Source organism: Herpailurus yagouaroundi, unplaced genomic scaffold, assembly GCF_014898765.1.
Source record: "Herpailurus yagouaroundi ecotype Mexico unplaced genomic scaffold, PumYag 197, whole genome shotgun sequence".
Taxonomy (NCBI): Eukaryota; Metazoa; Chordata; class Mammalia; order Carnivora; family Felidae; genus Herpailurus; species Herpailurus yagouaroundi.
In genome coordinates this window covers 28,901,603-28,919,177 of record NW_024412428.1, presented here as the reverse complement: position 1 = coordinate 28,919,177, position 17,575 = coordinate 28,901,603, and the positions used below count along the sequence as shown (strand labels likewise).

Here is a 17,575-nt window from a genome sequence, read left to right as displayed (position 1 = left end):
TGACTGGCAGGGAAAGAGGAGCCCACAATGAAAAGAGTGGCTAGAAAGTTATACAGAGAAGTAAAATCTAATATCCAAGAAGCCAAATGAATAGAGAACATCAAGGATTAATTAGGTCTAGGAAAAGAAAAATGTCCATTGAATTTTACAATAAAGAAGGCCTTAAGCCCTTCCTGCAGTTTTACCAGAGTTTGGGGTGGTGGAACTCAGATTGTATTGTACAGCTGAAACTAGTATTATACTATATATTAACTAACTGGAATTTCAATAAAAATTAAAAAAAAAGATTTTAGAGGAAGGACAACTGTTTCACGGTGTATATGTGGTTTGGATATGAAATGAAAAGTAGAAATTAGTTGACAGGCTGATGGCTGCACATTGACTCTTAATCATGAGAGGTTTATGGTGGTGATGTGTTAAGAGGGACTCCACAAAGGAGATAGAAAGGGGGTACCAACAAGGGTAGGCAGGCTGGTCATGGAGCAAGGAATAAACTCATTTTCGGTAAGAAGATAAGGTTTTCCTTTAAGATGTAGGGCTATGGATGAGTTGGTATCAGGGAAGAAATTGAGAGTCATACCCTTTTAGCCTTAGTTTACTCATTCATAAAGAAATTAAGATTGCTTGCTTAGAGTGAGGAGCTTTGAAGAGCTTGACAACACTAATGGATTGAAACAGTCACTCAGCTGGGGTGTGAGACGAATTGAACCAAGTAATAGGATTCACAGGTGGTACTGAGTCCCCAGCCATAGCCGGAAAGTAAAATCAGTCATTTCTGTAGTATTGTTAGTCCTCCTTTTGTGATCTTTCCAGCAGGAGCTCAGGTGGCAAGGCAAAAATGACACATAGCATTGATTCATGGTTGACATTACTGACCTGAGAAGTGAAGAAAATTCAGTGATGCTGGAGAGAGGGTATTTTGAGACCACATATAGGATCTCATCATAGTTTTGATTTGTATTTCCATGATGATGAGTGATGCTGAGCATCTTTTCATGTGTCTATTGGCCATCTGGATGTCTTCTTTGCAAAAATATCTGTTCATGTCTTCTGCCCATTTTTTCAATTATTTATTTGTTTTTTGGATATTTGTATAAGTTCTTTATGTATTTTAGATATTAACCATTTATGGGATGTGTCATCTTCAAATATTTTCTCCCATTAAGTAGGTTACCTTTTAGTTTTGTTGATTGTTTGCTTTGCTATGCAGAAACTATTTATTTTGATATAGTCCTAGTAGTTTATTTTTGCTATTTTTTCCCTTCCCTCAGGAGACATATCTAGAAAATGTTGCTACAGCCCATATCAGAAACATTACCACCTATGTTCTTTTCTAGGATTTTTATGGTTTTAGGTCTCACATTTAGGCTTTTAATCCATTTTGAATTTTTTTTTGTGTATGGTTTAAGAAAATGGTCCAGTTTCATTTTTTTGCATGTAGCTGACCAGTTTTCCCAACACCATTTATTGTAAAGTCTTTTTCCCATTGTATAGTCTTTCCTGCTTTGTCAAAGATTAATTGACCATATAATTGTGGGTTCATTTCCGGCTTTTCTGTTTTGTTCCGTGGATCCAAGTGTCTATTTCTGTGCCAGTACCATACTCTTTTGATCACTACAGCTTTGTAATACAACTTGAAGTCTGTGATTTTTTTTTCCCCTCTTAGTAACACTTGACACACCAATGATTGGATAAGTCTGTGTTGAAATTTTTTAGGTCCTATACAATAGACAGTCATGGGAACAAAGATATTTAAGGGTGCAGGCAAAAATATATATTTCTAAAATGATTCCCTGTGGACATGGAACTCTGTAATGAAGGATGTAAAATAAAATCTGTCAGCATCACTGATCATCAGGGAAATGCAAATAAAAAGTATAAGGAGCGGGGCACCTGGGTGACTCAGTCAGTTGAGTGTCCCACTTTGGCTCAGGTAATGATCTTGTAGTTCACGAGTTCGAGCCCCGCATCAGGCTCTGTGCTGACAGCTTGGAGCCTGGAGCCTACTTTGGATTCTGTTGTCTCCCTGTCTCTCTGCCCCTCCCCCACTTACACTCTGTCTCTCTCTCTCTCTCAAACATAAACAAACATTAAACAAAAAAAAATTTTTAAATAAAAAGTACAAGGAGATACCACTTCACAGCTCCCAGAATAGCTAAAATCAAAAACAATAAACAGGTGTTGGCAAGGATGTAGAGAAAAAGGAACCCCCTCACACTGTTGTTAGGAATGCAAACTGGTGGAGCCATTGTGGAAAACAGTATGGAGGTTCCTCAAAAAAATTAAAAATAGAACTACCCTAGGATCCAGTAATCACACTACTGGGTATTTATCCAAAAAATACACAAACTCAGAGGGTTACATGCACCTGTATGTTTATTACAACATTATTTACAATAGCCAAACTATGGAAGCACCCCAAGTGCTCATGGATAAAGAAGATGTGTATATATAGTGTATATATACACAGTGGAATATTATTTGGCCATAAAAAAGGAGTGAAATCTTGCCATTTGCAAAGAAATGGATGGAGCTAGAAAGTATAATGGTAAGCAAAATAAGTCAGTCACAGGAAGACGAATGCTATATTATTTCATTTGTATGTAGAATTTAAGAAACAACGCAAATGGGCAAAGGAAAAAAAGACAAACCAGGAAACTGAACCTTAACTATAGAGAATAAGCTGATAGTTACCAGAGGGAAGGTGGGTGGGGGGATGGATAGTTTATGGGGATTAAAGAATATACTTCCAATGTTTTATTTATTTATTTTTTCAACGTTTATTTATTTTTGGGACAGAGAGAGACAGAGCATGAACGGGGGAGGGGCAGAGAGAGTGGGAGACACAGAATCGGAAACAGGCTCCAGGCTCCGAGCCATCAGCCCAGAGCCTGACGCGGGGCTCGAACTCACGGACTGCGAGATCGTGACCTGGCTGAAGTCGGACGCTTAACCGACTGCGCCACCCAGGTGCCCCACACTTCCAATGTTTTAAAGAATGATCAAAAATAAATAAAATGATTCACTATGGATGTGGATCTCTGTAATGATGAGGTCAGCAAACTAAGGACATAAAGAGAAGTTAAGGCATTAGAGATGGTAATGAGGTTATAGACAGGAGGTAAGGAAGGGAGGAAGCCAGAAGAATAACTTACTGTAGTTAGAACGGGGGACTTTTAGAGTTTAAAATTTCACAAGTGGGACATTTTTGAGTGATGACATAATTCAAATTAAAAAGGAACATAGATGTGAGGATTTACTATTTGAATACTACCTATGTACTAGGCGCTATGTATGATGGAAAATATATAACGTTAGGTGACTGAAATATAGCGAAAGGCACAGTCCTTGATTTTGGGGCTCACAAAACAGGCTAGGGAATTTTTAAGGTCCAAAATGATGAGTTGAATAGAAAGAACATGGTAGAAAACAACAACAAAAAATATGGTAAAGACATCAGTGTATATGGGATAGTGGCCAAAGGTCATTAGCTCATGTAAGGAAGCATGGAAGACAACTCTATAGGAGGTGATATACGCTCCAGAGGAGGAGGCATTTATTACATTGCATTAGAATCAAAGCATAAATTATCTCTAAAAATCTGTTATTAAAAAGAAGTCAGAGCTTGGAAACAGTGAAGAGAATGCTAAAAGCAGATGCTGCTTCCTATCTTTATGATGGAACAGCATGAGGGAATGAGTTAATATCCACTTAAAGAATTACAGAACAGTGTCCTAGGATCACCACACATGGTTGTGCATTATGAAAAGAGGCTGAAATCTAGTGCGTGGTCCCTTTGCCCAACTGGATCATAGGGCTTTGTTATTCCAGATGAAGGGGTGCCATAAGAATACCAACCCTAGCCAGGGGCTCCCATAGGACCTGCTTCTCTCTCAAGGGTGTGTCTTTTCTCATTTCATAGTTAGCAGTTATTGACTCCACTGAGGCTTTGGCACTGTCCTCAATGTAAAGACGATTTCAGTTAAGACTGATAGGTTGAGGGAGTTCTTTACAAAGACAATGAGTATAGAAAGGTTTAATGACATGGCATTAAACTCAGAAAAGGTACAGTGTAAGGGGAGATGACTGTAGAATATGTAAGTAAGGAGGGAAGGCAGAAAAGAGTATTAAAAAGGCCAGTGTATGTCTTTAATGGTGGAATGTTAATACAATTGTTTTTAAAAGCCACCCTTAGTAGCACCTGTGCGGCTCAGTTCTTTGAGCGTCCAGCTCTTAGTTTTGGCTCAGATCATGATCTCATGATTAGTGAGTTCGAGCCCCGAGTCAGTGCTTGGGATTCTCTGTCTCCTTCTCTCTCTGCCCCTCCCTGACTCGCTCTGTCTCTGTCTCTCTCAAAATAAATAACCTTTAAATAAATATATGCATACATACATATATACATAACAGCCTTGACCATGGTGTCTTATCATTTTAGACATAATAAAAAACCTAATCAAGCATTAAAATTCTTTTATGTATATTTGTTGTTATGTGCAAATTAAAAATACTGAGGTAATGTACTATTTAAATCAATAATAAGACTATGTTAAAGAAATTGCATCCTTATAATTTTGCTTAAAATATGTTTTTTCTTTGGCATTTCAGGAAAAAAATAAAAGTAGTGACAAAGGAACTGAACCAGAAACACAGAAAGAAAAAACTACCCAAGAGCAAAATTCATCAGGTCCAAATGAAGAAAAATCCAAAGCTCCTAAAAAATCAAACCCATATGGAGAATGGCAAGAAATTAAACAAGAAGTTGAGTCTCAGTAAGTACCTGAAACTTAACCCACTCTTCCTACAAATTGTATTGTATATCTCAGTACTTCCTTCCATACATTGCAGTAACTCATTTCAAGGATAAGGTGCTCTTGGAAAGTGTGGCTCATTTCTTTTATTTCTAGAATGGTTTTATTTCTTCTAACTAAGTATTCTTAAATATTTTAAAATGTAAACTGTGGTTATTTAAAAAAAATTTTTTTTAATGTTTAGTTTTGAGACAGAGACAGAGCATGAACGGGGGAGGGTCAGAGAGAGGGAGACACAGAATCTGAAGCAGGCTCCAGGCTCAAGCTGTCAGCACAGAGCCTGACATGGGGCTCGAACTCACAGACTGTGAGATCATGACCTGAGCCGAAGTTGGATGCTTAACCGACTGAGCCACCCAGGCGACCCAAAAATGTGGTTATTTTAAAAAGTAAGCTAATGATTGGGTTTTTTAATAGAGATGCCAATATATGTTTGTTTTAATTCCAGTATAGTCAACATACAGTGTTATATTTGTTTCAGGTATACAATATAGTGATTTAATGATTCTGTATACTACTCAGTCCAGGCTAATGATTATTTTGATTCCTACCCAAACATAGCATTTCTTTTTTTTTTTTTGAATGTTAAATATTTTGTAGTTTCATTGAGTTTAATTGAATCGGAGTACAAAACTTATGCATATTAATTTGTAGCTCATTAACATATTATGTATATATTACAAACAAAACCATTCTAGACAATACTAGGTTTCCAAAGAATTTTTTTTATATATTTTTTAAATTTAAATTTTAGTTTTTTAATTTACATCCATATTAATTAGCATATACTGCAACAGTGATTTCAGGAGTAGATTCCTTAATGCCCCTTACCCACTTAGCCCATCCCCCCTCCCACAACCCCTCCAGTAACCCTCTGTTCTCCATATTTAAGTGTCTCTTATGTCTTGTCCCCCTCCCTGTTTTTATATTATTTTTGCTTCCCTTCACCTGTTTTGTATCTTAAAGTCCTCATATGAGTGAAGTCATATGATACGTGTCTTTCTCTGACTAATTTCGCTTAGCATAATATCCTCTAGTTCCATCCATGTAGTTGAAAATGGCAAGATTTCATTCTTTTTGATTGCTGAGTAATACTCCATTGTATATATACATATACCACATCTTCTTCATCCATTCATCCATTGATGGACATTTGGGCTCTTTCCATATTTTGGCTATTGTTGACAGTGCTGCTATAAACATTGGGGTGCATGTGTCCCTTCAAAACAGCATACCTGTATTCCTCGGATAAATACCTAGTAGTGCAATTGCTAGATCGTAGGGTAGTTCTATTTTTAAGTTTTTGAAGAACCTCCATACTATTTTCCAGAGTGGCTGCACCAGTTTGCATTCCCACCAGCAGTGCAAAAGAGATCCTCTCTCTCCACCTGCTCGCCAACATCTGTTGTTGCCAGAGTTCTTAATGTTAGCCATTCTGACAGGTGTGAGGTAGTATCTCATTGTGGTTTTGTGTTTCCCTGATGATGAGTGATGTTGAGCATTTTGTCATGTGTTGGTTGGCCATCTGGATGTCTTCTTTGGAGAAGTGTCTATTCGTGTCTTTTGCCCATTTCTTCACTGGATTATTTGTTTTTTGGGCGTTGAGTTTGATAAGTTCTTTATAGATTTTGGATACTAACCCTTTATCTGATATGTCATTTGCAAATATCTTCTCCCATTCCATCAATTGCCTTTTAGTTTTGCTGATTGTTTCCTTCGCTGTGCAGCTTTTTCTTTTGATGACATCCCAATAGTTCATTTTTGCCATAGCATTTCTTGTGACCACAGATTCAGACACTAACTCATACCATTTATATATGAACATTGTCACACTCACCATCCTTATTCTGTCAGAGAAACAAATACCTGCATATTTAATGAAGGCTTCCATAGATCTGAAGAGCAGAAAAAAAGCTTATTTTGTTACTGTCTTGAAAATGGTTTATTGCAGTTCAGCAAAGTTTTAAAGCCAGTATTCAAGAAACAGAACAGTTTTATCAATTAAACCAGTATCAAGGTAGGGATGTTACCTGATTTGTATTACTAGGTTTGTATTACTAGCTCACATGTTTAAATTACTGTCTTGAGAGTATTTACACAATAAAAGGAAGACTTCACTCCCAGCTCCACAAATTAGTGTTTCTTAAATGTTTAAATCTTCAGGTGAATAAAAAAAAGTACGAGTTAGCAGTTTTTCTTCAAAATATTAATGCTTTGAGATGATACTTTAGATGACTACTCTGTGGATACTTTTACAGTGAAATTATTTTTAGTTAAAACTGTACTTTAATGAAAAGATTGTATTTTTTCATAAGATAGAGTAACACAAGTTTTGGCCAGCTTTGTACCGATGGTTTGACTTACAATTTTTCAACTTTAAGATGGTGCAAAAGCAATAGGCATTCAATAGAAACCACACTTCAAATTTTGAACTTTTTCCTCGGCCTAGCAGTACCCTGCCATACAATACTCTGTACACTGTGAGGCACCCATGCAATCATGAGGGTAAACAGCCAGTATACTTAGAACCATTCTGTTTTTCACCATCAGTATGGTATTCAATTAATTATATGAGATATTCAATACTTCATATAAAATAGGCTTTGTGGTGAATGATTTTCCCCAATTTAGGCTACTGTACATGTTCTGAGCTCATTTAAGGTAGGCAAGGTTATGATGTTAAGTAGACTAGGTGTACTAAATGCATTTTCAGTTTACAATATTTTCCATTTACAGTGGATTTATCAGGGCACATAACCCCATCATAAGGGAAGATCTATATGCAATTCTAATAAAAATTAATTCTGTAGGGGGCACCTAGGGTGGCTCAGTCAGTTAAGCGTCCAACTCTTGATTTTGGCTCAGGCATGATCTCACGGTTCATGAATTCAAGCCCTGCATTGGGCTGTGTGTTGACAATGCAGAGCCTGCTTGAAATTGTCTCTCTCCCTCTCTCTCTATCCCTTCCCTGCTCCCACGCTCTCTCTACTTCAAATAAATGAACTTTGAAAAAACAATTTTGTAGGCATAACATACCATAGTATAGATTAGAACTGCTGTCAAAATGTTACTATTGTTATGAGAGTTTAGGTTGTATTTGTTACTGTGATAATAGATAAAATGCGTTCAATGCAGCATACTGCCAAGCACCATGATAAGCATACTGACTGTATATACTGAAATTGCAGAAATAACGGGCTGCATTACTTCAGCCCCTGAATGATTTTTTAAGTGACTTACAATAGGAAAGTGGGCTTACTATACCAACATTTCTTAAAGTTAAGATTTCTTGAAATTCGACTATTTGGTTTTCTGTGTGGTAAGTGTACTGTATGTAAAACCATGCTTGTTAAATTTTAACATTGTCAGTCATTTTAACATGTGATGGATTATGTCTGACTTCGCAAGTAGATAAGACTAATTTCTTAAGAGGTTCCCTCCTAAAAATAACCAATATATTTTGATTATGGAAAATTTTTGAAATTGAAGAAAAGTTTAAGAATAACTGTTTAGTTACCCAGAGATAATAGTAACATTTTGGAGTATCTTCCTCAGCTTTTATCTTTTTCCCTACTTAGTATTGTATTATTAATATCCTTGTACTTTGTTAAAATTTTGTAAATGTTATTTTTTTTTAAGTTTATGTATTTATTTTGAGTCGGGAGGGTCAGAGAGGAGAAAGAGAATCCCAAGCAGGGTTCACACTCCCAGCATGGAGCCCAGTGCGGAGCTTGAACCCACGAACTGTGAGATCATAACTTGAGCTGAAACCAAGATTTGGATGCTCAACCAACTGAACCACCCAGGCGCCCCTATAAGTGTTATTTTTAACTGCTATATAATATTAATCTTTTAAGATGTGCTTTCATTTTACTCAGCCATTCCCTGTTAGGCAGTTAGATTATTTTTGCACATTTTGTTGTCATAACGTTCTGATTACTGTATAGATATATCACTCTGTACACATTCCTGACAATTTCTAGAAATGGAATACCTGTTGAAAGGATGTGAACATGTTGAAAATCTTGATTCACAGTGGCCAATTACTTTCCAGAAAGAGCATACCAATCTATACTCCATCAGCAGTTTCTGAAAATGTCTGTCCCATTGGACCCTTTCAGCATTAGCTATTTCTAAATTTTTAAGTATTTTCTATTCAGCAAAAAATATCTCATTTTAGTTTTCTTTGATTTACTCATATAAATTTTTTTCGTATATTAGTGTTTCGTATTTACTCTTCTGTAAATTATTGGTAGTCCCTGTAAATTTTTCCATTGAATTATTAGTCTTATTTCTGTAAGTTCCTTTTGTAGTACAGATGCTAACCGTTGATTAGTTGTAGGTATTGTGGATTTTCCACATCTCTAGTTTGACTGTTAATTGTGTTTATAATGGTTTTAGATGTGCACAATTTCATCAGGTTTAACTAGTCCAATTGTTTTTCCTTTTGTTATCTATTTTATTGATGTCATTTTCCATCCAGAAGTCAAATATGTACTTGTATTTCCTTCTGGTTTGTGTGGTCTGTCAACTATTTAATGCATCATATGAGATGAGATTCTAAAGTAGTTATTTATCCTACCTGCCCAACTAGTTTTGCCAGTACCATTCTTCCCCAGTTTTATGTACCATTCTTTCCCCCACTTTTTTAAGTAACACTTATTGTTTAATCTTGCCTTTTTTTTAAGTTTATTTATTTATTTTGAAAGAGAGGGCACACGCACAAGTGGGGGCAGAGCATAGAGAGAGAGAGGGAGAGAGAGAATCCCAAGCAGGCTCCACACTGGCAGTGCAGAGCGTGAGGCAGGACTTGAACTCACAAATCCACGAGATCATGACCTGAGCTGAAGTTGTATACTTAACAGATGCTTAACTGACTGAGCCACCCATACGCCCCTAGTCTTGTGTTTAATTCTCAAGTTTACCAGTTTGTTTCTAGCTGCTTTTTTTGTTCCATTAGCCTATCTATTCTTGTGATAGTACTGTAAAGATGTCATTATTGTAATTTAATTATATGCTTTTATACGATATGTTCTGATATCTGGTGATATGTCCTTTATTTTTTTTTAATTTTCTTAAGTAGTTCCTTCCTGTTTTTCTTTTTTTGTTTTTTTTTTTTTTAATATTTATTTATTATTGAGAGTCAGAGACAGAGCATGAGCGAGAGAGGGGGAGACACAGAATCTGAAGCAGGCTCCAGGCTCTTGAGTTGTCAGCACAGAGCCTGATGCGGGGCTTGAACTCACAAACTGCGAGACCATGACCTGAGCCGAAGTCGGACACCCAACTGGCTGAGCCACCCAGGCGCCCCATCCTGTGTTGTTTTTCTTTTTATTCTTTTCCAGACAAATTAAATCCTTTTGTAAATGTTCAACAGCTACAATCTAATTTTAGTCAAAATGATTGAAATTATATTTTACTTGTTGAATTTGATTTTTAAAAAATTGACATGTTTTCAGTATTTTATGTTTTCACCCAAAAACGTCGTATATCTGTTTTTACTCAAGTCATCAGGTATGATTGTCTACACAACTTTTGTAGCTGCCTCTTTGTGAGTCTCATACTTGCATTCTTGAATATAGGCAAGGTAGCCATTTAGTCTACCTTAGTTCACTTCTGCACCCAAAAAAGTAAAAATAGTGCCTGGCACATAGTAAATGCTTAGTAAATGTTAAGTACGTAAATTTTTACATGTTCTGCTTTTTTTTAATTGTGGATTTAACCCATGTTTTCTACTATTTTTTTAACCAGTAATTATAGTATGAAGAAGCTTGAGTCCAATTGTGGTGCTGAATTATTGTATTATTTATAAAACTTATTTTTTTGAATCTTGGGTTTTTCATGAAGAAATTTGTCTGCAAATATTTTGTAATCCTTTTTCTGCTGATTTTACTTCCCATTTATTTCCTGTTCTATTTTAGTTAGATTTTCATACTCTGTGGTATAGTGATGAAAGTGAGCATTTATGTTTTCTGATTTCAGTGGAAATGTCTCTAAAATTTATATTAAGGATTATATTGACTATTTGCTTAAGATAGATAATTTTTATTATGTTGAGGAACCATGCTTTATTTCCAGATTTTTAAAGGATTATTAACAGGGACACCTGGGTGGCTCAGTTGGTTAAGCTCCCGACTTCAGCTCAGGTCATGATCTTGCTATTTGTGAGTTGGAGCCCCGCATCGGGCTCTGTGCTAACAGCTCAGAACCTGGAGCTGCTTCAGATTCTGTGTTTCCCTCTTGCTCTGTCCGTCCCCTGCTTCCATTCTGTCTCTCTTTTTCTCTCAAAAATAACGATTAAAAAAAAGGACTATTAAGTAGCTTTTGATGCATTTCACTGGTGATACCTTTAATGGTGGTCTATAGTTTAATTGTGCTTTTGTTAGATGTGTGATATCGTTATCAGATTTTTCTATACAATTTATGCTAAATAAAGTGAATTAGGTAGTTTTCCATTTTTATTTATGCTTTTTTCCCCCCAGTAACTTTGCAGTATCTTTTTTTTTTCCAGTAACTTTCCATTCATTCATATTCTAGAATACAAGTTTCTCAGCAATTAGAAAGTTTAAAAGAAAATACTAGTATAGTCCTCTGGTCCTGGAATTCTAGGGGAGTTAATTTTTTTTATAACTTACTGGTTTCTTGCTTACTATCTTCGTGACTGTGGGCAAATTGCCTAATGTACCTAAGCCTCGATTTCTTCATCTGTTAAATGCCATAATAATAGTTCTAATTTCTAATTTATTGTGAGGAATAAATTAAAAAGACAAATCAAAGGCACCTGGGTGGCTCAATTGGTTTAGCGACCAACTCTTGATTTCAGCTCAAGTCATGATCTCATGATTCATGGGATTGAGCCCCACATCCAGCTCCATGCTGGCAGTGCGGAGTCTGCTTGTAGTTTCCCTTCTCCCTCTCTCTGCTCCTTCCCCACTTATGTTCCCCCCCCAAAATAAATAAATACAAAGTAAAAAATAAAAAGCAACACAGCATCACTATGCAGTTGGTCTCTAGAACATCTAAATACTCAATAACTTACACGCTTGCAGCTGTTCTTGGGGAGTGGAGGATTCTCGAGTACTAGTTTTGGTAATTTATATTTTTCCCTAGAATCTTTTTTTTTTTTTTAATGTTTATTTTTGGAAGAATGTGAATGGGGAAGGGTCAGAGAGAGAGAGAATCTGAAGCGGGCTTCAGCTCATGAACTGCAAGATCATGACCTGAGCCAAAGTCAGACCCATTATTGACTGAGCCGCACAGGCGCCACTCCCTAAGATCCCATCAAAGCTTAAATTTTAAAACATATGGTAATACATTGAACTTTCTGTATAGCTTGAGTTTTTCAGGTGTTAATGCCTCCTTTTGTTTTTATTTTTTTATTTTTTTAATTATTTATTTTTTAATTTACATCCAAGTTAGCATATGGTGCAACAATGATTTCAGGAGTAGATTCCTTAACCCCCTTAACCCATTTAGCCCATCCCCCCTCCCACAACCCCTTCAGCAACCCTCTGTTTGTTCTCTATTTATAAGAGTCTCTTATGATTTGTCCCCCTCCCTGTTTTTATATTATTTTTGCTTCTCTTCCCTTGTGTTCATCTGTTTTGTATCTTAAAGTCCTCATATGAGTGAAGTCATACGATATTTGTCTTTCTCTGACTAATTTCGCTTAGCATAATACCCCCTAGTTCCATCCATGTGGTTGCAAATGGCAAGATTTCATTCTTTTTAATTGCCGAGTAATACTCTATTGTATATGTACCAACTGAACCAACCCTCAGGGTGCTCCATTGTATGTGTATATATACCACATCTTCATGATAGCCATTGAATTTATGGATGGCTTTGAGCAGCATGGACATTTTAACAGTATTCATTCATCTGATTCTTGAACATGTACTATCTTTGCATTTGTGTCGTTTTCAGTTTTTTCATCAGTGCCTTGTACTTTTCAGCGTACAGATCTTCCACCTCTTTCGTTAAATTTATCACTGAGTATTTTACTGTTTATGATGATATTGTAAATGGGTTTTTATTTTTTTTAGATATTTTGTTGTTAAGTGCATGCAAACAACTGATTTCTGGGTATTGATTTTGTATCATTCAATTTTACTGAACTCACTGATTAGTTCTAACAGTTTTTTGGTGGAGTCTTTAGGATTTTCTATGTATAATATGTATCATCTACAAACAGAGACACTTTTCCTTCTTCCTTTGTAATTTGGATGTCTTTTATTTATTTATTTCTTCTTGGCTTGATTGCTTTGGCTAGGACTTCTGGTACTATGTTGAATGGGAGTGGTAAGAGTGGGTATCCTTGTCTTGTTTTTCATATTACAGGAAAGCTTTCCATCTTTCACCATTCAGTATGATGTTGGCTGTGGGTTTATCATATATAGCCTTTGTGATTTTGAAATATGTTCATTCTACATCCAGTTCATTGAATGTTTTTTATCATGAAAAGATGTACTTCGTTAGTTTTCCTGCCTGTTGAAATTATCTTTCATTCTATTAATGGTATATCACAATTCATTTGCGAATGTTGAACCATCCTTGTATCCTGGGGATGAATCCCACTTGGTCATGCTGTATGATTCTTTTAATGTGCTGTTGAATTCAGTTCACAAGTAATTTGTTGAAAATTTTTGCCATCTATATTCATCAGGGGTATGTGTCTGTAATTTTCTTTTCTTGTGGTGTCCTGCTCTGGCTTTGGTATCGAGTAATACATGCTTGCTGTAATGAGTTTAGGAGTGTTCCCTTCTCTTCAATATTTTGTTAATTACTGTTAGTTCTTCTATAAATAGTTGGTAGAATTCACCAGTGCATCTGGTCTTGGGCTCTTTGTGTTGGCATTTTTTTGATTACTGGTTCAATATCCTTATTACTGGTCTGTTCAGATTTTCAGTTTTATCATGATTCAGCCTTAGTAGGTTGTGTGTTTCTAGGAATGTATCCATTTCTTTTAGGTTATCCAATTTGTTGGTGTACAGTTGTTCATGGTAGTTTCTTATGATGGTTTGTAGTTCTGTGGTGTCTATTGAAATGTCTCCTCTTTCATTTCTTCTGATTTATTTGGATCTTTTTTTTTTTTCCCTCAGTCTAGCTAAAGGTTTGTTAATTCTGTTTTTCTTTTCAATGAACCATCTCATAGGTTTCTTAATGTGTTCTATTCTGGCTTCCGTTTATGCTGTGATCCCTGTTATTTCCTTCTTTTTGCTAACTTTGGGCTTAGTTTGTACTTTTTTCTAGTTTTAAGTTGTTTGAGATATTTCTTTTTTCTTAACATAGGCATTTATTGCATAAACCTCCCTTAGAACGACTTCTGCAGCATCCTATAGTTTTGGATATGTTGTGTTTCCTTTTATATTTCAACATTTTTTTTTAAATCTCCCTTTCCTTCTTGGCCTTGTTAGCTGTTAAGCAGTTTATTTCCACATTTTTGTGAATTTTCTAGATTTTTTCCTGTTGACTTCTAGTTTCTTGCCATTTGGTCAGAAAAGATACTTGGTATTATTTCAGTCTTAAACTTGCTAAGATTTGTTTTCTGATATATCATATGATCTGTCCTAAGGAATGTTCCATGTGTGCTTGAGAAGAATGTGTAGTCTGCTGTTACATAGAATGTTCTGTAGATTATATTAGATCCGCTTAGTCTAAAAAGTATGATCAAGTCCAGTGTTTCCTTGCTGGTTTTCTGTCTGTGTGATCTATCCATTATTGGAAGTATCATACTGTACTCCCCTGCTATTTATTGGAGTCTGTTTTTCCCTTCCAATCTATGAATATTTGCTTAATTTCTTTAGGTTCTGCAATTTGGGGTACATACATTTGCACCTTGATGACAATGATGTAATTGTTACGTCTTTTTGATGGAATGACCCCTTTTCATTATATAATGGCTTTTTTTTTTTTTTTTTGGTGTCTTGATACCATTTTTGGGTTAAAGTCTGTTTTGTCTGCTATAACTGTAGTTATCCTTGCTTTCTTTTGGTTTCCATTCTCATGGAATACTTTTTTCTGTCCCTTCACTTTGAGCCTGTGTGTGTCTTTAAATCAGATGCAAATCTCTTACAGGCAGCATATGGTTGGTTCTGGTTTTTTGTTGGGTTTTTTTGTTTGTTTTTAATCCACCTAAGCATTCTGTGTGTGTGTGTGTATTTTTTTTTTAAACGTTTATTTAGTTTTGAGAGAGAGACAGAGTATGAGCGGGGAAGGGACAGAGAGAGAGGGAAACACAGAATCCCAAGCAGCTCCAAGCTCTGAGCTGTTAGCACAGAGCCCACATGGGGCTCGAACCCACAAGTCATGAGATCATGACCTGAGCCGAAGTTGGACAGTCACCCGACGGAGCCTCCCAGTTACCTCTTTTCTATATATCTTTTTAAGATTGTATTTTTAAGTACTCTCTACACCCAATATGGGGCTTAAACTCACACCCCCAAGATCAAGAGTGATATGCTCCACCGCCTAAGCCAGCCAGGCGCCCTAGCATTCTTAATCTTTGATTGGAGAATTTAATATATAATTGTTTTTTGGCTATTTTGTTGTTCCTTTTCCCACCCCCACTCTTGCTGCTTTCCTTTCTGAATTCATAGTAATATGCCTTGCTTCCCTTCTCTTTATCTTTTGTGAATCTCCTTTAGGTTTTTGCTTTGTAATTACTATGGTGCTTTTATTAAAAATTTTATACATATTATAGAGTACTTTACACTGATAAAAACTTCAATCACATACAAAAAGTTATCTTTTTATTCATACTCCTTTTATGGTTTTTGATGTCACAATTTACATCTTTATGTATTGTGTATCCATTAACAATTGTTTACACTATTACTGGGGTTTTGTTTTGTTTTGTTTTTATTGGAGAGAGACAGAATCCCAAACAGACTCCAGGCTCAGTGCAGAGCCCAGCGTGGGACTCAATCCCACAACCCTGAGATTATGACCTGAGCTGAAATCAAGAGTCAGTCGGCTTTACCGATTGAGACACCCAGGCACTATTTTTAATTGTATTTGTCCTTTAACCCTTATACTAGAGCTGAGTTTAACACACCATCGTATTATGATATTAGAGTATACTGAATCTGACTATATGCTTACCTTTACCATTGTTCTGTATGTTTTCATATATTTTCATGTTAGTAATTAGTAGCTTAAGCTTTTATTTAAGCTTAAAGAACTGCTTACAGCACAGCACCACTTTAGTGGTGATAAATATCCTGAGTTTTGGTTGTGTTTTGTTTTTTAATTAAAGAAAGTATTTATCTCACCTTCATTTCTGAAGGAGAGTTTAGCTGGGTATTCTTGTTTTCCAGTTTATTTCTTTCAGCAGTTTGAATATACCATCTCTTTTCTGGCTTACAAGGTTTCTGCTGAGATCTACTGATAGCCTTATGGAATTCCCTTATATGAGAGAAATTTTTTTTCTTGCTGTTTTTAAAATTCTCTCTTCATTTTTTATTTTACGTTTATTAAAGTGTGTCTTAGAGAAGATCTTTTTGGATTGAAATTTTTAGGTGACTGGTTAGCTTCAACTTAGATGTACAGATCTTTCCCCACATTTGGTAAGTTTTCACCCATTATTTTTTAACTTATTTCTGCTAATACCCCTTCATTTATTTTTCTTTAACTCCAATACAGTTAATATACAGTGTTATATTAGTTTCAGGTTTACAATATAGTGATTCAGTAATTACTCTATACATTACTCAGTGCTCACATGATAAATGTACTCTTAATCCCCTTCACCTGTTTCACCCATCCCCCCACTCCTCTCCTCTGTAATCATCAGGTTCTCTGTAGTTAAGAGTGTTTTTTCCTTTGTCTTTTTTGTTCTTTGTTCATTTGTTTTGATTCCACGTATAAGTGAAATCATGTGCTATTTGTCTTTCTCTAATTCATTTATTCTACTCCCCCCCATTCTCTCACATTCAAGATATATGGTGTCATACTTTATTTACATGCTTTTATTTTGTGAATCCCTTGACTGGTTTATATAGATATACTTAATCTTACTGCTTTTGTGCTTCCTGCTTTTCTTACTCCTACTTATGGTCTTTCCACTCAAAAAATTCCCTTTAACACTTCTTTGTTTGTTTGTTTGTTTGTTTTAAGTAGGCTCCACACCCAATGTGGGGCTCAAGCTCACAACCTTCAGATCGCATGCTCTATCAACTGAGCCATCCAAGCACCTCCCCACCTTAACATTTCTTGTAGGGATAGTGATGAATTCCTTAATGGTGATGAATTCAATGGTGGTGGTGAATTCCTTAACTTTGGGAAATGCTTTATCTCTCCTATTCTGAATGATAGCATTTCTGAATAGAATATTGATTGCAGGGTGTTTTTCTTTCAGCATTTTGAATATATTGTGCCACTCCATCCCATCCTGCAAAGTTTCTACTGAAAAAATTTGCTGAAAGCCTTATTTTGTTTCCCTTGTATGTAACTGTTTTCTCTTGCTACCTTTAAAATTCTCTATCACTACTTTTTGCTATTTTAATTACTGTGTGTCTGGGTGTGGACCTCCTCGGGTTGATTTTGTTGGGGGCTCTTTGTGCCTCTTGGATCTGGATTTCTGTTTCCTTCCCCAAATTCAGGGAAGTTTTCAGCTATTATTTCTTCAAATAAATTTTCTGCCCCCTTTCTCTCTCCTCGTCTTCAGGAATCCCTATAATGTGAATGTTATACTTGATAGTGTTACCAAGTTCCTTAAGTCTATTTACGTGGGGGGGGGGGGGGGGGGGGGGGGGGGGGGGGGGGGG

General features: G+C 36.0%; 1 protein-coding gene across 1 annotated transcript in view; it reads left to right on the top strand.

Moving 5' to 3' along the window:
* WBP4 (WW domain binding protein 4) overlaps positions 1 to 17,575 on the top strand; it is a 66,225-nt gene that overhangs the window by 14,231 nt on the left and 34,419 nt on the right. The window contains exon 9 of the mRNA XM_040448587.1: positions 4,606 to 4,769. Coding sequence (XP_040304521.1) covers positions 4,606 to 4,769 — 164 coding nt within the window. The remainder of the gene's footprint in view (positions 1 to 4,605; positions 4,770 to 17,575) is intronic.